Source organism: Alexandromys fortis, unplaced genomic scaffold (assembly GCF_014885135.2).
Source record: "Alexandromys fortis isolate MF-2015 unplaced genomic scaffold, M_Fortis_MF-2015_v1.1 scaffold_98, whole genome shotgun sequence".
NCBI classification, from domain to species: Eukaryota; Metazoa; Chordata; class Mammalia; order Rodentia; family Cricetidae; genus Alexandromys; species Alexandromys fortis.
Window position 1 is genome coordinate 6,662,603 of NW_026068002.1, and position 22,311 is coordinate 6,684,913.

General features: G+C 53.3%; 2 protein-coding genes across 5 annotated transcripts; one reads left to right on the forward strand and one right to left on the reverse strand.

The window, feature by feature from the left end:
• Positions 1 to 3,424: 3,424 nt before the first annotated feature.
• On the reverse strand, positions 3,425 to 15,878 carry Slc4a3 (solute carrier family 4 member 3). Of its 4 annotated transcripts, none has more exons than XM_050161071.1 (23): positions 15,771 to 15,878; positions 15,023 to 15,166; positions 14,553 to 14,718; positions 13,741 to 14,015; positions 13,512 to 13,627; positions 12,897 to 13,093; positions 11,303 to 11,451; positions 11,025 to 11,205; positions 10,688 to 10,823; positions 10,272 to 10,455; positions 9,847 to 9,946; positions 9,270 to 9,454; positions 8,621 to 8,846; positions 8,277 to 8,495; positions 7,808 to 7,956; positions 7,460 to 7,654; positions 7,034 to 7,264; positions 6,708 to 6,797; positions 6,141 to 6,307; positions 5,337 to 5,590; positions 4,878 to 5,047; positions 4,515 to 4,688; positions 3,425 to 3,697 (listed from the first exon to the last, which is right to left on the reverse strand). In XM_050161071.1, exons 2-23 carry the CDS (start codon positions 15,071 to 15,073, stop codon positions 3,620 to 3,622), a joined length of 3,693 nt encoding a protein of 1,230 aa, XP_050017028.1. In that variant the 5' UTR covers positions 15,074 to 15,166; positions 15,771 to 15,878; the 3' UTR covers positions 3,425 to 3,619. The 4 variants fall into 4 exon arrangements, with proteins under 4 accessions (XP_050017028.1, XP_050017027.1, XP_050017026.1 ...); XM_050161070.1 differs by lacking the exon at positions 15,771 to 15,878 and adding an exon at positions 15,555 to 15,700; XM_050161069.1 differs by lacking the exon at positions 15,771 to 15,878 and adding an exon at positions 15,323 to 15,479.
• Positions 15,879 to 19,573: 3,695 nt separating this feature from the next.
• Positions 19,574 to 22,013, forward strand: LOC126512933 (40S ribosomal protein S17-like). Its single transcript, XM_050160984.1, has one exon. The coding sequence runs from the start codon at positions 20,853 to 20,855 to the stop codon at positions 21,330 to 21,332; it is 480 nt and encodes a 159-aa protein (XP_050016941.1). The 5' UTR covers positions 19,574 to 20,852; the 3' UTR covers positions 21,333 to 22,013.
• Positions 22,014 to 22,311: the final 298 nt, after the last annotated feature.

Below are 22,311 nucleotides of genomic sequence, written 5' to 3' on the forward strand. Positions count from 1 at the left end.
CTTCCTACTGTGACATCTGTCCACCCCCATGCCTTCTGTGCTCTGTGGCCAGGCACCATGCAAGACATGGAGGTTACAAAAAGGGTTTAAATTTAAACAGAAAGCACAATCAATGGCCTGCCAGGGGACACTTGGCAAGCTCCAAAAGCAAGCCTGGTTTGCACCCCCTTCAGAGTTCTTCCCTTCCATCTCCGCACCAGCCCACGCTCCACTGTACCTTGACACCAGCTATGCCACACCTATGGGGACACAGGATATGAAGGAGCTCTGGGCAACTCTTTCCCATTGCCAACAGCCACTGTGATTCATCAGCCACCCAGAGAGCTTCCCAGTGGCTGTCCGCTTAGTTAGCATTTGATAAAGCATCGTTCAATATTAACGAACAGTTCCTAGGAAATTGAAAATAATCCCAGCAGGCCACTCAAACTGTAAATCTTTCTCGCAGAACATAAATCCTATGGATATTGGAGCCCGCATTTTTCCCCCCAAATGGATGAGACACACGATGGATCAAATTCAAGTGACTGAATAATTTATCTGGAAACCAAATTCCTCACTCTGAGTTTCCTAATTTGCCACCTTGGATTCAGGCCACTGGTAGGCACTGCCAGAACCTGTTTTTGTTGGTTCTCCGCAATGGCTTCACTGAGAGCTAAGCGGGTAGTGCTCGGTACAGGTGCCCTTGAGTTGAGCTTTGTCTAAATTTTGCTGCTTAGAATTCCCTCTGAGAGTGCCAAGTGTCAACAGCCATGAAGATTATCTGAGTCACCTGATATGATACAAAAAGGGATGTCACCTGGCCTGCCAAATGGTACCTCTTATTGCCAGTGTCTGTGCCCAAAAGGCGGGGTATGGGGCAATGTGAGCAGATGGTCCACAAACTCTGACAGCCAGCTGCCACAAGGGCCTGGGCGGTCTGAAGTGAGCGGAATCCTCGGCATGGAACAGGGCAGTGACAGCCACCTTCTTAGTACAACCTGAAGAAAGGAGCTAGAACCCTGGACAGGAAATGGGCTTGAGTTGGTTGGAGGATAATGAAAAGCCCGGGCACTTGCCCAAGGTGTGACCAAAATCTGGCTCTGAGAGTCAGAATGTGTGACGCTATGTCCTGACTGGAAGTGTCCCCCATACCCCGACACTTTACACAGTCAACAGTGAGTCTGCTTGGTTAAATATACCAGGGCCTTCCCACCGTCTCTCGTCACCTGGTGGAAGAATTCCTTCTGTGAAGAGACATAAACTCTACTCCCCACTTAGAAGGCTCCCCAACAACAGACTGAAGAGCAACCCCACCGAAGCTCATGCTGGGGAACCCGTGAGTTTATTGTTCAAGAGCATGGGCACGGGGCCGACTGGAGGGGTGTGGGTGACCATCCCAAAGCAGCCACACTGGAAAGTCTTCACCCAACATGGGTGATGGCTTCCCCATAGTCAAAATAAATGGCTTTTGATGAGAAGCTAGACTCTTCCGTGAGGGTCTAATGCCCGCCAAGCCTCATCAGGCCACTCCTGATGGTCTCTTGCCAGCAGCCACAGCTGATCTCATCAGAGTGGCTGTTTTGTTTGGAGGACCATATTCCACAAACCTGCCTCGTAATACCCACCTCTCCCCATCTAAGTGTGCCTGATTGCCCCTCCGTGTTTTAAAAATGTCCTCAAAGGTCCCAGGTCCTTGAGAGGATATGGCCAAAGGCCCAGTCAAAGAAAGGTCAGCGGAAACACAGGGGCCACCAAGGCTTTGAGACAAATTCCAGAGTCCTCAAGTGACATCCAATCTAGACCTCCGGGCTTGAGTCTTGTCATGCCTGGTCTCTTACAGAAGCAACCTGGAATCCATTCCTGTCAAACAGTACTCTTCCTGGTGACTTTCTGGATTGTTAGGAAAACCCCCATCAGTCTGCCCAGCCCTGCCCAGGCACCCACCACAGAACTCCATCTTCTGTCAGGCCTGGCTCAGGCTTGACCTCCTAAACTGCAGCCCACACCCTATGGTTCATCTCTTTGCATTAACCTTTGAATATTAGGTATCGTGGCTGTCTGACTCTACTTTCAAGACTTTCTCACTTTTTGTTGTGAGGTCTCAGGGTCTCCTCGCTCTACCGAACATCAATGTCCCCTGCTATTATCCCTGACTGGGGCTCATTTCCATGTGGAACCCCTTCTTCTCGCTTGCAGTAGGGGGGTCTTGGAAAAGCAGACTCCTTCCTGACTTGTATGGGAATCCCCAAAACAGAAGAGTCAGTCAGCGGCCAACACCCAGAAAGGGCTCCAGGCTGGGAAGGGAAGTGGGTTTTCACATGAAGCCTGTCAGTCAAACTTGCCTAGAAGATCCTGCCCTCTCTGTGAATGAAACCTTTGTTTAGATTCTAAACCAAGAATTTTGGCTCTATCTTGTCATGGCCCATCTGGCAAGGTTTTGTCTTCACGGGGGCTAGAGAAGCCAAAGGCATGACAGCATCAGAGACCAAGGGTGTGTGGACAGCTGGGATGAAATGCTTAAAACATGATAGCCCAGCACTGCCGACTTGGGAGCACAACGAACATTCCAACAGCACTAGCTGTAGGCCTGAACACGTGACAGGAAAGCGGAGGTCAAACGGGAAACACAGACTTGCAGAGCAAGCTCCAGAGGGAAAGGACCATGGGAAACCAAAGGGTTATTAACCCTGGATGCTTGGAACAGACCAGATGAACCTCCCAGAACCCAGAACCCAGGAAACTAAGGTTGGGATCAAATCGGATCCGCCAGATGGCAGCCTTACTCCTGCTCAGCCTACAGACCATGCAGTGTGCAAAAACAACCACCAGAGGGCTACACAAGGCCAGCAGGCTGCATCAGGCAGCTGGTTACCAAGCAACCGTGAAGCACTGGGTCCTGTTTCCACCCTCCCCAAGGCCTCCCAGGTTATTTCTGGCAAAAAAAAAAAAAAAAAAAAAAAAACACAGACTGTTGCACAAGGAGTGGTTTCAGGAATCCTAGAACCGCTTCACTCTTAAACCAGGAGAATCTAAAATGGTCCTGGAGGCCCCAAACCCCACGCCGCCGTCCTGGCGTCTAGAGGCTTGGGCTGCTATTCCTGCTCCCTGGATGCACATTTTCCATTCAGCCTTGTAGCCCCACAGGACAAAAGTCACCCTGATTTCCCTAGTGGCTTAAGGAAAGCAATGCCTTGCTGTCCTCTCCTTTCTAATCCAGAGCTAAATTAATGGGTGTGTGACCCTCGATCGACCTTGAACCTCAGGCTCTTCAGCTTTACTCCAGGGAGCCGAGGAAGGAACAAAAGGCCCACCTTGAACTCTGTGCAGTCTTGAATCTACCCCTCCCCCTCGAGGCCTCCGATCCTTGCTTCACACCCCTTCTAGTCTGCAGGACCCTGATAATATTTCGGATAGGGAAGTGTGGCACCAAGAAAATGAGGCGGACACGAGACAAGGAGTGTGTTATAATGACTTCAAAGCCTGTGTCGTCTAGTCTGTGAAAGTCACGGGGCCACTGGCCTGGCATGGGAAGTGACTCCGGGCACATCCCTGGGTCCTAAGAAATGTCTAGCCCTGGTGCTGGGTTCCTAGGGTCTGTGAGTCACCAAGGTGGGGTCTCTGAGGGGCACCATCTCGAGGGTCACACAGGCATGTGCAGCTCGTTGTACTCGTCCTGGCCATCCTCATCAAAGTTTGGCTCAGCATCTTCAGAGTCCAGCTGCAGAGGGGAGCACAGGGTTGGGAAAGTCAGGGGGACTTGTGTGTCCCTTTCTGTTCCTCACAGCCTCTCCTGAACACCTTCTCTCCCTGCTCCAGGACCCTTTCCAGAAGTACTTCCCTGGCCAAAGCCTTCATTATCAGGTCACCTAGAACATACAAATCATACCCATACAATGGCAACTATGATACAGGATGCTCATTCCTAGGATCATGGCACCTCTGTACCCCGTATCTGAGCACACAAAAGCTAAAAAACTGGGACAGTGAGATGACTCAGCAGATCAAGACATCTGCCACCAAGTCTGATGACCTAAGTTCAATTCCCAGGACCTAAAGGGAGGAAAGAGAAAACCAACTCCTGAAGGTTGCCCTCTGACCTCAGCACATACACACAAAATACATCTTTAAAAAATGTAAGAATATAAAAGAAAACAAAATAAAGACTAGCAACAAGATATCCTTTCCTATAGCCGAAAGAAACAGGGCTCAGGACTGATGTCAGTGCTAGGCCAACCCACACGCAACCCCCGACCAGGTGATTTTGTCCAGGCACAGACTGCACAGCTGTCCACAGCAGGGCTGTGTCTTGTCTTGTTCTTTCTGAAGCCTCTTATCAACAGCTTTACCAAGAAATCTCCCAACAGTCCTTTGATAGAGTCTACAAGCCCATTACACTGGTGAAAACAGCATTCCAGAACATTCAGCAACTTCCCCAAGTTCACACAAACATTTGAGACTTTATAACCTGGAGCCCAGGTATCTTACTCCAGTGCCCGCCTGCCTTCATCCCGCCAGCCCAAGCCATCATCCCTTACCGCCTGCAGCTCTCTGTCCTGGAAGAGCCGGGGCAAAAGGCAACGCCTCAGAGGCACCGTGAGCAAGAGCAGGAAAGGAAAGGCCAGTGAGGCCGCCGTAGACTTGACCACCCAGAGGAGAGCAATGCAGCCCAGCTGGATGCAGGTGAACAGGTGCATCCGCCATGTCTTCACCTGGGGTACAGGCTCAGTCTCATTCCACAGTGGCCATTCTGCCCCCACCCACACCTATGGGAACATGGCTCTCCAGGTCCCAATTATCCTTAATGTATTCCTCCCGTCCATTTCTAACCTGGCAGTCCCTCCAGACTCCCTCCCAGCATCCTGCACCCCCGCCCCCGGCTGCATGCATCTGGGCCTGACCTTGGTCACGTAGGGCTGCTCAGGATGGTGCTTTGCTGGCATGAAAATGAGCAGCAGACGTTGGGACAACTGGATACCAGACAGCGAAGTGACCCCCATGTATAGGAAAATCCCGAAGAGTACAGCCAATGGGATCCGGCGCAGCACAGCCCCCATGACGATAGACAGGCCTGGAGGAGGTGACATGGATCTGCCTAACCCTGTCCCCTGTCCTGCCTGGACAAAGGGCCTGGTAAGGGGAACAAGATTCGCTGGACCAATCTGGGTCTCACAGACAGAGATGGAGCAAGCAGGACAAGAAGCGGGGAAGAGCTCCCAGAATGTGCGTGGACAGGTTGGGGTCCTGAGGGAGAGCTAAGCACAATACACCTGCAGATTCAGGAGGGTCAACCCCAGGATCAAGATGATTTGAAGCCACTGGGCCCAGGAAAGCAAGTCTGGGGGAGATTCGGTGCTCACCCACAAGGCTGGCAATGAGCACTCCGGTGACTCGCTGTTCCCGAACCTCCTGGATCTGGGGTTTGTCACCAGGTGCGATGGCAGTGCGCATGACCGTCAACGCATTGACGTGGGTGACAGAGCGGACGGTGGCAGCTGTGAGCCAGGGCAATCCGAACAACCCACAGAGGCCACCTAGGGAGCCGATCAAAAGCAGGTCAAGATGGAAGCCGGAACCCTTGAGTAGCCTTCGTGCTTTCTGACTGACGATGAGCCTGAGGGGGAGAGAGAGAAGGAGCCAGCTAGCAGGCACACCTGTAAAAGCACATGACAGTCGCCCAAGACTTGAGGGGAGGGAGGAGAGCTCTCACTCAAGAGTCAGCTTCCTCTTTCACATTCCCAAATTAAAGTTCTCACACTGCAGGAAATCGGAGCCAAATTCTCATGCTGCCAGCATTTAAAAGCACCACAAAATCCAGATGCCAGATCCATCCTGCCATGTTATTTTGGTTAAACCAAAACAAGAACCGCGTGAGCATCACTAGGTGAGAGAACACCCAGCCAGGATTCTGAGAACTGCCAAGTGCCATACCGCCAGCCGTGGTCGTGAGAGGACCAGGTCAAACCATCACAGGAGAACCATGCCTGGGCCCACACGCCCACACCTGTTCCAGCCTGTTGCTCTAGCGCCTCCACCCCCTCCTCCTCACTTCTGCAAGAGCCCAACAAATTCCTTTCAGTCTACCACAGGGCATCCCTACACAGATAAGACACCCCTGCCTTAACCCTGAAGCCAAGCCATCCCTCCCCCTCCAGCCCTCTCACGCGGTGATCTGTGTCTCCATGAATATCAGGATGAGGACCAACAGTGCAGGGACAGCAGCAGCCACCATCATCCAAGGTGGGAAGGGACGGGCGCTGCCCAACGGTGGGATGAACCACGTGCGCTTATGTGGGGAAGTCACGGAGAGCCCTGTAGGCACCGTCAGCTTCTGCATGAAGAAAAGAAGGCAAGGGCCAGAGACAGAGGCTTCTTACAGAAGAGATCTACATTGCAGATGTTCCTGCCACAGAGGCCCCCAGAACTCTAGGGAGCTGGTGCAATTAATTTTCAGTTTCCAAAGTCACTGCTTCTCCGAAGGTTGGCAGAAGACATAGCAATGGAACCTTCCCCCTAGCTCCACAGCTATGGGGAGACCCGGTACTATGCACCAGCCCACTTCCAAATTCCTCCCTCTCGGGATCATACACAGTTCGGATACCCTGGGGAGCCCCTGGACCGAACATCATCACAGCAGCCCCTGGTGTGGCCCAACTTCTTGTCACTAGACCAGGAGAGCTGGGCTGCAAGCCTGCTCCAGAACCTGGGCCGCTCAGGTGGGGCACACTCACCTGCGTGTAGGTATCTGTGATAGAGTAGTCCACCAGGACCATCACCAAGATGGAAATGGGAATGCCAAAATCGCCAATGATGCGCCGAGCCTGCCAAGTGCACCCGGAGGATGAGGGTTAGGAGACAACCCCAACGCTTTCTGGGGCCAAGCTGAGCCAGAAGTATCCTAGGACATCCGTCTAGGTGACTCCCCTGTGTACCAGCCACAGCTGGGAGGCACTATTGTCTTGTTGTGGGGAGGTGCAATGGATTGGCCAGGAAGGGGTCAGGCAGAAGACTCAGGAGCTGAGCCTCGAAGGAACAGCAATCAAGTGAGACAGAGTACCTTGCCCCCCAGGAAGCGGCTGTTCCTGAACTTGCGCAGGAAGAAGGCAATGAGGAAAGTCCCCAGCATGAGGATGAGAGACAGCAGAGCTGTATTGGGCTGGTTCCGTGGGCCTGGTGGTCCCTCTGTGGGGGGCAGGGCACTACTATTCAGTTCCAAGCCCGTCTCTAGGGTCCCCTCCAGGGCCCCATCCGGTGGGTAGAACGGCAGCAGAGGATGCTCTGTGAACACCTATATGTGGAGGAGAGGATGCCTCACCCTCCACAGGCAGAAGGCAAACCCAGTCTTGATTCCCAAACTCCACTTCACGCGCGCGCGCGCAAACCCACACAAAGCCCTCTTCCCATACCTTGCTCTCAGCAAGCTCCAGGCCTCCCTAGGACACCACCTCACCTATCCTTACCCACCCTCGGGGAACTGCCACACCTTGTAGAGCTTGTGAAAAGTCTCATAGATGAAAATTAGCGAGATGAGGAAGGCAAAGATCTCCTGGGTAAACGGCGAGATGTAGCGGACCAGGAAACTGCCCTCTGCAGCCACCAGGGCCAGGACGAAGACCACCAGCCAGAGGCCCACCCATACTCGACCGGTGAGGTACTCCAGGTCCTGAGCTCGGCAGAACTAGAGGTAGTAAGGGGGGTGGTTAGCTACACGGGGGTCATCTACCCCGTAAGTTGGTGCCTGCAGACTGAAAAAGGGTACACGCCAAGGGAAAGAAGGGACGGAGCATAGAGACCCAGCTCCTGGACACCCAGGGTAAGGAGCAGGCTTCACCTTGAAGAAGGCTTCCTCAAAGACCAGCAGGGGCCCGGAGAAGCCCACCACGAGCAGTGGCTGGGCCCCCAGCAGAGAGAAGAGGACCCCAAGCACAGCTGTGGACACAATCAGCTCCGATACGCCCATCAGCCCCTCCGTCTTCTCTCCTGGAGTGGAGAGGGGTCAACAGGGTGGCTGTAAGTCTGGCTCTTCCTGTCCTGACCCCTTCCTCATCCAGTTCCCCAGCAAGTGCAGAACAGCTCTCCGAGTAACAGACAAGGCCTTGCCCACATTCCCAAGGAGACCCCAGGGATCCTGCCCTTGCACTTCCATTTTATAGCCACCCAATAAGGGATAGCTGCAGTTCTCTGACCCAGCAGGGAGTCACAGCTCTCCTATCCCCTCTGTCCATCGCTCCCCTAAGTGATGTGAACTACGTAACCCTGCAGGTGACATCGGGCGCCCACAGGGACCCCGGAAGTCTCACCTAGTAGCCCCCCAAAGGTGATGGCAGGGCTGAGGGCTGCAAAGTAGATGAAAAGCACAGCGGCCACACACTGGGAGTGCAGTGCATCCCGCAGGTCACTGGGGTAGTGCGGGTACCGGCGCTTCACATCCCGCACCAGACCCCCAAACACTGAGCCCGTCCGCTGCAGGGGATCATCTTCAGAGGTTGCCTCGGAGCCCCCCATCTCCAAAGACAGTTCTGGGCAAGGGAGCAAGATACCAATGGAACACAGGCCACCTCCTCCCGCCTGGTAGCCCTGGCTGCATCCCCCAGCATTGTGGGCAGGGATGGTAAGAACACAAAGGACTGGGCTGGGGTCTGACCTTTGCCAGGGGCCACATATCCACCCCGGGTGGTCATCTCCACTTTGGTCTGTTCCCGCTCCCTCCGCTTCCTCAGCAGCTCGCGCTGGAAGGCAGCCACGGAGCGTAGTAGGTCACGGCCCTCGACTTCCGATGGGGGTATCACAATGCTGCCATCTAAGAACTCGCTGATGGCACCCAAAAGGTCCTGCCGGTCGTCTGCCTGGTAGGCAGCCTCGTGAAACAGCTGGGAAGGGAGTATGGCTCTCAAGGATGGGCCATGAGAGCCCAGGAAGATTTCAGAGAGGTGGCATTGGGTCACAGAAGTAGGGAGGGGAAGACAGACAACCGTATGCACGAGGACAGTCTAGGAAGGGAGTCTAGAACATCTCTGACTGGGCAGTGCCCATCTTCTCCAGGCTAACGAGCATCTCAGACATCAACTCAGCTAGGAGGCTCTCCCATGTGAGGCCAGTCACGGTCAGCACCATCAACCCTCCAGCCCGCATCTTTACATCCAAGGCATTGCGTATGAGCTCTACTTCTATGTTACCACCCCTTTCTGAGCACAATCCAGGGTTCCGTTTCCTACCCTGGGCTAACAGCTCGCCAGCTCCACTCCAGAGACAGGCAGCTAAGGAACAAGCAGGTCCCAGGTGGAAGGACTAACCTTGTCAGACATGAGGGTAGCGATGGAGCGTCCTAGCTCATGATAGTCGGTGCTGGTGTGGCGGGGCCCCAGCATCACAAAGAGGAAGCGGACAGGTACGGGGACCTCGAGCACAGACTCCAAGAGCACAGCCTCACTTAGCCGCACAAAGGCTGCTGCTGGCTGCTCCAAGAAAGGCACACAGCCTAGAGAAAGACGAAAGCAGGGATGGACAAGGAGAAGCAGTCGAGGCAGGCCCTGGAAGGGCGAGCCAGGTTCTTCTGTGTACTGGAGCAGTTGGGTACTGCAAAAGAAGCCTCAGATCTAAAAGTACCCTGGTCACTTACATGTTTACAGTCACAAAACTGTTACCAATAGGTGGAAATGAAGGCTACCACACAGGGATAACTTTCATCCTTATTCCCACAATGGTGCGATATAAAACTAGCAGCAGTTCAAGATGGCAGGAAACTGCAATGCAGGCAGGCCAGGAATGAGGAAGAAAGGACTCAGAGTAGCCTCCTCTGGAGGTCCAGGGGAACAGACAACAGCAGAGGCCACTCAGAAGACCCTGTCCCCAGCACCCAGCCCTCCTTACCCACAAGCACAACGGTGGCCTCGGCATCTTCAGGGATCTTCTCCAGAAGTTTCAGGCTTTTCCCCCGGTGACCATCTCCTCCAGGCATGTGGAGGGGCTTCTGAGGACGCAGAACTGGAATAGGGCTGGGACCCAGCCTGGAGGCCATGGCAGGCCCTCCCCAACCTTGCCCCAGCCCTGGTTCCTCTCTCCCCAACTTCTTAGAAGTGTCCAGCACCCTCCTCTATGCCCTGCCCCACCTCAGTTTTGTCAGCTCCCACATCACCACAGCAAAACTCTGTATCGCCAACACAGGGAATCCACGTGTGTGCCACCCACAGACCCCACAGCGTGCTCGGCACAGTGCCGGACATCCGACCTTCCCAATCTCAACTAAACCGGGCATCTTCTAAGTTCCCAAGCCTAGGCCCGACAAGGTGACTGACCTCCTTGGCATCAGGATCATGCGGCCACAACGGGGCTGGCTCCCCTAGGTCATCAGCAATGGTGGGTACCGCACCATCGGGGCCATGACTAGGGGTTGGGTGGTGATTCCCCAGGACTGAGTTCACGCTGGAGCTTGACGGATTTCGAGGGAAGAAGCCACTGTCCTTGTCATCATTGGGATGGCTAAAGGAGGCGAGGTAAGTTGGAGAGACTTATGTTAGCACAGGGAGGTGAGAAGTAGGAGGACCTTTTACTTAATGTGAGAGTTTCCTATTGGTTAAGGTGGCAGAAAGACGGAAGCGGAAGCGGGTTAGGCTCCCCATCCCCTGCATGCTCAGGCTGAGTCCCCCTCAGAAGAGGCAATATTTCTAGGACAGCTGAAGAAGACAGAGCCTTCGTCCCCAGCCCCTCACACCTGTGTTTCAGGAGCAAAGTCCGCAGGACACTAGCCCTGTCCTCTGGCCGGATCTGGTCAGATACGATCATGGTCTCCACCACAAGGTGAGCGATGCCTGGCAGGGTGGTCTGCTCCAAGTCCAGGAGAGCCGCTCCTAGGACACAGTAAGAGGAAGCGCCATCCTGCCAGACAGGAGACCCCCCACCCCCACCCCACGGCCTCGCTCCCCAAGGGCTGGCAAACATGCAAGGTGAGCTCAGGGCCTGTGCGCGCTCCAGCACGTACACACGTCACAGGCAGCTGGGGGAGCCCTGGATTGCGGCTCAGTGGCTCAGGCCAGAATGAGGAGCCCTACCCTGGGCAATGGTCCTCCTGAGCTCCAGCAGGCTACGGAAGGAGAGGGAAGCAACGTGGGGCTTCCCCCAGCGCTCAGTCTCCTCCTCTACGTCCTCCTCAAACTTGATCCACCGTGCCGTCTCCCGCCAGTGTGGCTCCTGGCTACGGTCCAACATCAGCTCGTTCAACTCCACGAACACCTGCAGCAGATATCAAGGTGAGGGCCCAGAGGCGGCCAGGGTTAGGGCTGTCACTAGAGGGAAAGTGGATCCCAAAGGGCAACACCTGCAACGCTACCTCATGGGGTCTCCTATCCAACTTCTTCTTCTTCTTCTTCCTGCGCAGGATGGGAGCCAGGCCACTGGGGCTTCCTCTCCCACCCTGTATCCGGGATGATTTCTTTACCAAGTGTCGCCTCACACCAGGATTGTCCTCTAGCCGGTGGCCTGTGAACAAGACCCCAGGGATCCATCTCGGGGTCTGAGGCCACAGCCCACATGCTCCAGGCCCCTGCTGTATCCACCAAATCCACGGGGTTGTTATGACAGACCACATAATCCAAGGGGCCATTACACAGACCCGGAGACTGACGCTCAGGAAGTGGGAAGGCACAGTACCGAGCCACCTTACACCGCTGGCCAAGTCGTAACAATAAGCAGATTCCAGCTGAAGTCTTCAGCCCCATCCAGACCCTGGAGCCCCTACCACAACTACTGGTCCTCCCTGTGAGGCCATAGGCCCAATGCCTGTCCCTAGACACCTAGCTTCCACATATGTATGACACCCCAATCCCATCCAACAGACTTATGCATGGCTAGCCATCCTCCCACCTGCCCTGCTCAGGCCAACAGCTGGGGACAGGCTGGCTGCCCAGTTTACTCACAAGCAGCTACCCCTGCCTGGGGGCTCGGGTGGCCCCTCATGGGCTCCCACAGGCCATAGTCTTCAAAGTCCAATACAAACATTTCCAAATCCTCTGAGGCCAGCAAGTCACCAGTGCCAGGAACTGGATTCCTCCCAGGGCTCCGGTCCTCAGTGTCCCTGGGCCCGGGACTCAGAGCCCCATTGGGCTCCATGACGTTGTCCAGCGGGCTCGTCATTCCCCTGGTGGCCGAGGACTCAGCCCTGCTCCTTCCCAAAGCCCCAGATGTCCCAAGGGGTGGGAGCCCCCAGCAGGAGCTGCCTTTGCCCACACAGCTGGAGATGGTAAGGTTTCCTGTTCACAGTTCTCCTGGTCCCCCAAGTCTGCTCCTCCTATCGACTCCCACCCTGGATCTGTAAATACACCCTCCCTATGACCGCCCCCCCAACCCCGCTGCCTCTGCTGCCGCTGCCATCGGATTGTTCTTGTCCCTGTCCTCAGGCCCTGGCAACTTTCCATGACGTATTGAGCTCAAAGCCCTAACTCCCCCCACCTCTGCCCCCGCCCACACCCCGTGAATCTCAGGAGGAGGAGGAGGAGGAGGAAGACCAGCGATGCCCCTAGCCTGGGCACAGCGCCCCATGGGTGATGACAGGTGGCACCAAAGCCAGGCACTGATAAGATGGAAGGAATGTGCCGAGATCACGGCCAGGCCAGGCCAAGGGTGGCAGGAAGGAGTGAGGGCAGCTGCAGGCAGGCCTGGCAGTGCAGTTTAGCCCTCAGCCTCCAGGCAGGTCAGTGATAGCAGAGTTTACAGAGCAGGGAGGTCTCAGGAGAACACCCCTCGAAGAGTACACGAGGAAGACGGCCGCTTTATGCAAGGGGTGACTCAGAGCGCACTCGTGAGTGACACAAAGGGAAGCAGCCTTGGCAGAGGTGGCTTAGTGAGATTAAGCTCTTTCTGACACTCAGACACTGCAGAAAGTGCCAAGCCTGAAGTGGGGGGGACCCTCTTCAAGGTCCACTCACTCTTCATGTCATCCAGATCTGCAGAGCCCAGCATCTGGGCCTCGGCCTCATCGGTGGGCACCCGCTGCTCCGGCCCAGGGTTGCCCAGGGCACTGCCTGGGCACAATCGCTCTCGCAGGTCATAGCTGGCTGATGGACTCCAGGGCCGGCTCTTCTCTGTAGAGATTCGGGAAGCCCGGGCTCGGGGGCTGGGAGAGCTGAAGAAGCAACATGAGCCTTAGGTTTGATGAAGAGAGGCAAGGAGCTGGCTTAAGCTAGTGGGTTCCTGAAACTTCCCTGATCTCAGGAGCCAGGCTCCCTTCCCCAGCATGCCCATCCCTTCCCACTACTGGCTTGGCTCGTCTCTTCTTCCTGTACCCTGCCTCTTCACCAGCACTTCCAGTCTAGAGGACCCTCGACCTCTGGCTCAACTCTTCCTTTTCTCCCCTCTTGCTCCCTCTGACTTTGTAAACCTGGGGGAAAAGCTCTCTCATTTTCTCTGCTTTCCCGGTCACACCTAGGGACACACTAGTCAGGGTCAGGAATCAGGTAAGTGTCGGAGACTTGGGCCAACTGCTCTGGGCTGCAGTGGGTTCTACTCAATGAGGGCTGGGTGCAGGGAGCTGGGACCAGTACCTGCTGGAGCGCTGGGGGCTTTGGTCAGCATGCAGGCCCACAGAAGGCAGGGCCTTGGTACAGGTGACCTTGTTCGAAAGGCCCGGGCTGTCATCCTCATCGCTTCCAATAGAGAACTGTGGACACACATGGACAGACTAAACTCCCAGCAGCCACCTTCATGGCATCCTGCATCCTCTCCCTGCCAACCCCTTGGCCAGCCAACCCTCCTTTAATGAGTTGTCCCCACCTTTGCTTTCTGTGGGGGCCCCAAGAGTGGAGGCTCAGCAGGCTCTGCCTCAGACTCTCCTTCCTCTTCCTCTTCCTCCTCCTCCTCCTCTGCTCCAGCTCCCCCCTCCTCTTGGATAGGAGGCGTCCCTTCTGAGGGGGGAGCAGAGGTCTTCTCCTTCTTCCTCTTCCTCCTGGTGTGTCGAGCAGAGGTAGGGGGCAGTCGCCGCAGCTTGTGGGGTGGAGGCAGGCGGGCTGAGAGCGGGTGATGGGTGTGGTGGGATGTGTGCCGGTGAACTGGGGGTGCAGGAGAGTTGGTTGAGACCCCTGAAGCAGAGTAGGGCTCCCCCACCAAGGAGTACACACCTGACTCTAGCTCAAGGTCTCAAACAAGGGCACCCTAATCCTCTAGAGCCAGGACACCCCTCCCAACTACTGTGTCCAGGCGCCTGTCATTGGCGAGGCCTGGTAGAGCGGGGACGAGAGTGACGGAGAGGGAACAGGGCGTGTGACACAGAAAAGAAGCTGAGGGAAGACACAACAGGGACCATGGCAGAACAGAGAGTGAGTGGGGCCAGAGTGGATGATGAAGGTCACTGAGGGTGGCCTCAAGCCCATCTCCTCTACATGTCCCCTGGTCTGGAGCCCAGTCCCCCTGACAGGTGGACAGGTGATGGCGAGGGAGGTGGGATGACTTGACACGGCATGGTGGCCCAGCACAGCGTCCAGCACAGGATGGCACTGAGTGATCAAGCCGGAGGTGAGCGCAGTAATGGTGGCGATGAAGGTGATGGTGGTGAAGGCTGCCGAACTAGGGGTCCCCGGGCTACCCACACTCAAAGTCCCGCTCGCTGTAGCTGCGGCTAGGCTTCTCAGGGTCCCAGGCCGGGGTCTTGCTGATGAGGTCCCCAAACCTGCTCACAGCCAAGGTCTTGCCCAAGTCATCATCCTCCTCTTCTAAGTCTGGACCCAGAGGGGGCTCCTCCAAGGGCACCCGGACCTGCAGGCCAGATAGCCTCTCCTAAGGACCCCTGGTTCATGAACACCCCCCATCCCCAACTTCATACTTCAACACTCCAACACTCTCACCTTTGCCTGCATCAACATCCCCCAAAACACCCTCTGAGGGCTTCCCCGGGCCTTGAGTGCACCAGTCACGGATCCGTAAAACACTAATAGACCCCCTATTCCTCCACACCACCAGTACAGCTCAATGCCTGAATCTGGTGGTCCCAGGGTCAGCCAGAGGACACCCCACCCACCCTGCCCCTCCTCCCCCACCCCACCCTCCACGCATCAGTCACCTGGGGTAGGGGGGAGGCGCCCCCGGGCGGCGGGATCACCCCATTAGCCATGGTAGGGTTGAAGACTTGGGAGTCTCTCAATCACTGTGGGACTCAAACCCCGGGTGAGAAGAAGGGGGCGCTGCGGAGACCTCTTTGGGAGCCCTGGGGGAGGAAGGCGGGGTCAGGAATCAGGCTGGTGGGCCCCCTCCGGGGTGCTACAGCCCGGTGTCCAGCCCGCGCTCCCTTCCAAGGCCCAACCCGGTACCGGTCAGCCGATGTTCCCACCCGGCTTGGGGCCCACGCCTCGCCCTTAAGTACCTCGGGGCTCCGGAACCTGCGGGGCCTGGGAGAGCCGCCGCGCCCCATGTCCCTCCCCGCTAGCTCCGGGGCGCGGCTGCTGGGCTCCCGTCCGGCCTCTCGCCTCGCAGAGCCCGGCCGGGTTGGACGCAGGCGCCGGAGCCCGCAACCCACAGCTCCACCTCCTAGCGCTTGGCTCGACTGGCCAGCGTCCGCCCGGCCGCACAATGGGAGCAGATGAGCCCTGACTTACCCCACCCGGGCCAGCGCGCACTCCGCGCTCGGGTCTCCGCAGGATCCCACCTGCCCGCAAGACCCCTCTCCAGGCGCCCCACGCATTGCGGGGGGAGGAGGGGCGGGTGCACGGCCCTAAATTCCCACAATCCCTCAAACACGCTCCTCCACCTTGCTTTTAGCCACCCCTCCCTTCCCCTCAGGAGCACTGGAAGAGACCCCCATCTGCACATACAAGCCTCTCCAGTCTGGACCACGAGATCACAGACCCCTGGAAGCAATTGCCACCAACAGCTCAAGTTTCGGTTCAGCTGATGCCCTTCAAAGGCCTGGCGTCTGGATCTGGGCACCACCCAACATTTGACCTTGGCACATTATCTACCCATCTGTAGCCAGAGGCAGCTGAAACAGGGACATCCCAACTGTGCCAACCACTCTAAAATCCTGTGGCTAAGCTTCCACGCCCCCGCCCCCATTTCCCCAACCGCTGAGGACCTATCTCACTTTCCAAGGTCAGAGAGATCTTAGGAAGAGCACCTGGACCCCTGTGTGTTCTTCTCTGGGTCTCTCTGAAACTGGGCACCCTAGCACAACCCATGCCCATAAAAGCCCTGGATAACATTGGCTTAAGCCATGCCACTATATCTTAGAACAAACAAATAGGGAGGAACAGGGGCTGGACCAGAGGGTCAGCAGAGGGTGAGACGGGTAGGCTCCAGCAAGAGAAACAAATGGCTCCTGGCTCAGCAAGAGAAGTGGAAAGGAGGAGAGAGGGGAGAGGAGCAAGTGCTTTATCTCTGCGCCCCCTGCCATGCAGGATCTCAGCCCCACCCAAGGAAAGCCCTTATACATAATAGCCTTGTGGGGTACCGAGGAAAAACTGGCTTCTGGCTTACCCCACTTTGTGCTCAGAACCCTGTGCTCGGTAGCACCCCACCCCCCTCAAATCAAGGATTGCCCCCATTTCTTTCCTATTGTTTTGATAAAATACTCCATCCAACAAAAGCAATTTAAAAGAGAAAGGGTTTATTCTAGTTTACTGTTAAGAGTAACTTCGCGCTGGGGAAGTCAAGGCTGCCAGACGGAGCTCGAAGCAGCTGGTCACGTCACATCAGCAATCAGGCAACAGAGATACACATTTTGGAATCCCCTGGTAAGAGAATGGAAGGGCCACAATTAAGAGCACGGCTCAGTGGTGTGCTGGTGTGCAGCTTTAATCCCAGCACTGGGGAGGCTGAGGCAAGTCTATCAGTATGGGTTCAAGGCCTTCAAGGCCAGCCTGTTCTACACACTGAGTTCCAGACCAGCCAAGACTCCATAATGAAACCCTGTATCAAAAACAAACCAAAAAGAAAAAAGCCCATTTTTCCATATCAATTAAGATAATAAAGAGACTCCCCCACACACAGACATGCCCAGAGGCCCACCTGTGAAATGATTTCAGATGCCATCAAGGTAACAACACCACAGAGAACTATTACTATTCCCATTTCAGCTGAGAATGTAGAGATGCAGGAAGGCATGCTACCCCCACTGAGGGTACACCTAGGAAGGTTACCCACAAATTTGCGTATCCTTGGCAGATTTAAGGTGACGGAGCCAATGCTGGTCAGCTGTGCACAAACAGAACATGCAAATTGCCTTCCCAAAGCCAGCATATGAGGCCCATGTGTTGGTGTTGAATTGTGTCTCCCCAAAACTCATATGCAAAATCTCAACTTCCACGACCTCAGAATGAGCACTTATTTGGAAATAAAGTCATCGCAGGTGTTAAGGCCATACTCGAGTGACACATGCTCCTTTCTTATCCGGTATGGCATGTCTATAAAAAGGGGAACTTTGGACACAGACACACAGAGAAAGAACAGCGTGCAAAGAATGGCAGTACACTGCCACAAACCAAGGAAATCCCAGAAACTGAGAGGCCTGGAACAGGTCCTTCCTGAGCATCTTCGGAGAGAACTTGGCTCTGGATACTCCATTTCAGACTTCTGTCCTCCACAATACGTCACGGAGCAGCTCTCCTTGTCATACTTTATTACAGCAGCCCCAGTGAAGTAATCCATTGTCCCCATCCTTCATCACTCTGAGCCAGCTAACTTGATATTAAGTCTAAAGGGGGCCAGGTGGTGGCGGTCGCAGTGGCAGCAGCGCATGACTTTAATCCCAGCACTCAGGAGGCAAAGACAGGCAAATACCTGTGAGTTCGAGGCCAGTCTTCAGCCTGGTCTACAGAGCGAGTTCCAGGACAGGCTCCTAAGCTACAGAGAAACCCTGTCTCCAAAAGAAAAAAGAAAAAAGAAAAAAAACAAGCAAACAAACAAAAGTCTTAAGGGAGCCATCTCCTATTGGGAACATTCTAGGATGGCCCCTTTCATCTTCCTTCTATCTTCTGCATCATGGTACTGGACCCTCCCTCACAGCCAACCCAGGAGCCCTAGGATGCTGGATTCTGTAACACACAATGTCACTTACAGATCCCACTCTTGAGTTGATGCTGAACATAGGTTCTCCTCTCGCTAGGAGGAAACACCCAACTGGTCCCTTGGAGACCCTCACCCTACCCAGAGATGAGAACTTCAATATCAACTCTACAAGCATCTCCCTGTATCATCTATATCTCTGGGATGATGAAGTAAACCCCGCCCCACAAAAAAGGGTCTTTATGAGCCCATGTTCATTTGTCATTCTGAGTCAGGATGAGAAGGAGACGCTGACACCCACCCCTTCTTTCCTAGCAGCTCGTTCTATATGACATAACGATTCTTTCATTACGCTTGCAGAGCTGGTATTCTGCCTCCAGCATTCCTGTCCTCGTCAGTCCTGCACTGTCAGTTCTGATGGGGTCTTCATTACTGTGACAAGAGTGGTCCATGCATGCACCAAGGATGGCCACTACGGTGTGTGTCAGCTACCAGCTCAGAGCTTGTAGATGCTTAAATGTTGGGTGACAGCAAAGGCAGAAAAAGCCAGTGACAGACAGGTTCAAAACAATAGCTACCCCACGCACCCTCCCTCACAATCCAGTCTGATTTGAACTTTTGACTTGCATGCTGGTGCCCCAGAATTATTTCCTGGTACACGAAACACAGCCACAAACCATGTCCTTTGATCCATTTTGGCATCCAGACTTGGAGATACAAGTACACTGTGTAGACAGAAGTTTCTGTCCCCCCCTGGTCCTGCAGCCATTCAGTCCTCAAAACACACAGAGACTTATATTAATTATAAACTGTTTGGCCTATTGCTCAGGCTTAATATTAACTAGCTCTTACACTTAATCCATAATTCTTATCTATGTTTAGCCATGTGGTTTGGCACCTTTTCTCAGTAAGGCATTCTCATCTTGCTTCGTTTCTGACTTGTAACTGAGTCCCTGCCTTTCCTTTTCCCAGAATTCTCCAAGTCTGGTTGCCCCACCTATATTTCCTGCCTGGCTACTGGTCCATCAGCATTTTATTAAACTAAATCTTTACACTTTTTTTGCCACTTTACCAAGTGACAAATCTTTACAGTGTATAAGAGGGGGCCGGAGAGATGGTTCAGTGGTTAAGAGCACTGCATGCTCTTCCAAAGGTCCTGAGTTCAATTCCCGGCAACTACATGGTGGCTCACAACCATCTGTAATGAGGTCTGGTGCCCTCTTCTGGCCTGCAGACATACACACAGACAGAATATTGTATACATAATAAATAAATATTTAAAAAAAAGTAAAATTTTACAGTGTATAAGAGCACTATCCCAGAGCAATACTATTTTCAGAGTTCCCTACAATTGGCCCAGTGTGGGGAGCTGTAGACCTTCAGGCCATGAACATTTTATTTATTTATTTATTATGTATTCAGGGTTCTGCCTGCATGTATCCCTACAGGCCAGAAGAGGGCACCAAATCTCATTACAGATGGTTGTGAGCACATGTGGTTGCTGGGAATTGAACTCAGGACCTTTAGGAAGAGCAGGCAAAGCTCTTAACCACTGAACTATCTCTCCAGCCCCAGACCCTGAACTTTCTATGACCTCTTTCTTGTCTGCTGAAGTAAACAACTTGTGTTTCTATGCTTGCAGCTGCTCTGAACACAGAACCCTCATGAGTTCCTGATAACAGGGAAGTGGTTTCTGGTGGGCTTGCAGTAGAAAATCCCCAGAACTAGGGCTTGGCCATTTAGTCAAGGAGAGCACTATATAAGCTGTCTGGGAACATAATAAAATTGGCATTCTTGCTTCAAGAGTGACCCATGTCTCATGTGTTCTTTAATCCCCAGACCCTTGCCCAACCCTGGTTCCAGGTAGTACAAGCATCATGGCCCAGGAGCTCAATAGGCTATACTATATTTCTCTTATAACCATTCCCTAGAATGGCTTGGTCTTGGGATCCAACATGTTAGAAAGTAAACCAGTAAAAAAATGTATTTGTCATCTATGACACCATAAATCTTTAAAACCTGTTGCCATGTTTTGGTCATTTAAGTCCTCTCTTGCCAAGGTAGAAGTTAGAAAACCATGTATCAACTCCCTTATAGCTAGGTTAAGACACTGACCTGAGTTCCAACAGTCAGACTCACGAGTACAAGTTCTGAATTCAGAAGTGAGTGATATGCATTTAGGACACGACCTCAAAGTAAGAATGGAGTGGAATTGAGTGATTATTATCAGGGTTTTGGTGACCAATGATGTCATATTTTCTGCTACAGAAACTGTCATGGTGGCTGGTCATGGTTCTTAGCTCTCTATTCCTCCCCAAATACTATAAAATGTACACTATTCTTTCATAAATCCCTGTCCGGTTTAAATTCACAGTTGGTTGCAACTAGGCAAGCTGGCCAGTACAATCAGGACAAAGGCTCAGAATCCAGGTCAAAGGCAGATCATCAGGCAGCAATGGTACTGACATTAGGGAACAGGCAGAGAATGTGAGGCTGTGGCCCTCAGCGCTCCCTCTACTCTTGTGATGATTGCTATGTCTCATCATCCCCATCCTTTCTCCTTGGAATTTTTTATTATACTATAATGTATTCATTTATTTGGAGGGCAGGGGGACAAGACGTGGTGCTTGAGCAGTGGTCAGAAGGCAACCTATGAAAGTTGGTTCTCTTCCTCCACTGTATGGGTCCCAGAAATTAAACTCAGATAGTCAGGTTCAGGGAAGCACCTTTACCATCTCACCAGCTCCTAGCCTTTACTCTGAAAAAAAAAAAAAAGATTTAGATTTAGATTTTGTATGTGTGTGTATGAGTGTATTCCTTATATGTATATATGAATAGCATGTGCATGCCTTTGGAGGTCAGAAGAGGGCACTGGATCACCTGGAACTGGTGTTATGGATGGTTATGAGTCTGGATGCTGGAAATTGAACTCGGGTCACCTGCAAAAGCAACAAGTGGCTCTTATACCGGGACCTGTCAACATGGGCCGTGTCCTCACCAAGACCGTGAAGAAGGCGGCCCGGGTCATCATCAAGAAGTACTACACGCGCCTAGGCAATGACTTCCACACCAACAAGCGCATGTGCAAGGAGATCGCTATCATCCCCAACAAGATAGCCGGCTATGTCACACATCTGATGAAGAGGATTCAGAGAGGCCCTGTCAGGGGCATCTCTATCAAACTGCAGGAGGAAGAGCGAGAAAGGAGGGATAATTACATTCCTGAGGTCTCAGCCCTGGATCAGGAGATCATTGAGGTAGATCCTGACACAGAGGAGATGCTGAAGCTTCTGGACTTTGGCAGTCTCTCCAACCTGCAGGTCACTCAGCCTACAGTGGGGATGAATTTCAAAACACCGCGTGGAGCCGTTTGAGTCTGTTCTGCCATTTTCAATAAATCTGAAAAAAAAAAAAGCAACAAGTGCTATCTACTGGACCATCTCTCCACACACACACCTTCCCTGCCACACACACACGCTTCACGCTTTTTTAAATAAAGTTTTACTTTTCTAAATGTACAGTTGTTGGTTGAACCTGCTCAAGCATCTTCACCAGCAGTTGGGGTAGCTCCACTTTTGGTATTTCTGGTGTAAATTACTTGGACTCTGAGTTTGGCACATCCTTTACTAAGTAGCTCCAGGAGAGTTGTCCTGGCAAAGGAACCAGAAATATTCCGCCTCTCAGAGCCCACCACAGGAGTGATAAACTTACAGATGGGAACTTCCTTACAGTTTGTCATCCGTAGCTGTGTCAATGGGGCTAGAATGTTGAGCTTGCCATGAACTTGGTTTGGATCTCTTCCTTTTGGCTTTATTCTCAGACCTGCTTACTGGGCCTTTGTCTTTCTTGGCCAACTTTCCAGCATCTTTCTTCTTGTCACCCGTCCTTGGGTAGCACAGTGGAGCTCAAAGAGTATCAGCACCCTCTGCAACCGTGCTATGATGCAGGACAAAAGGCACATCCTTTACTCTTAAAGCAAACAGTCAAGATAACTTTTTGCCCTAAAATTTAAGGGGTACTTTCCGACTTACAAAACACTGTGATAGTCTCGTGGTCCCGCACAGCAACCCTCTACTTGACAGGTATAAGAAAGAAAGAAAGAAAGAAAGAAAGAAAGAAAGAAAGAAAGAAAGAAAGAAAGAAAGAAAGAAAGAAAGAAAGAAAGAAAGAAAGAAAGAAAGCTGGCTCAGATGGGGGGGCACATGATGTGGGAGTGTCATATATCAATCTGTTGATTTCATTGGTTAAGTAATAAACACACTGCTTGGCCTCATAGGTTAAAGCATCGGTGGGAGGAGTAAACAGAATAGAATTCTGGGCGGAAGAGGAAGTGAGGTCAGACTCTGCTCTGCT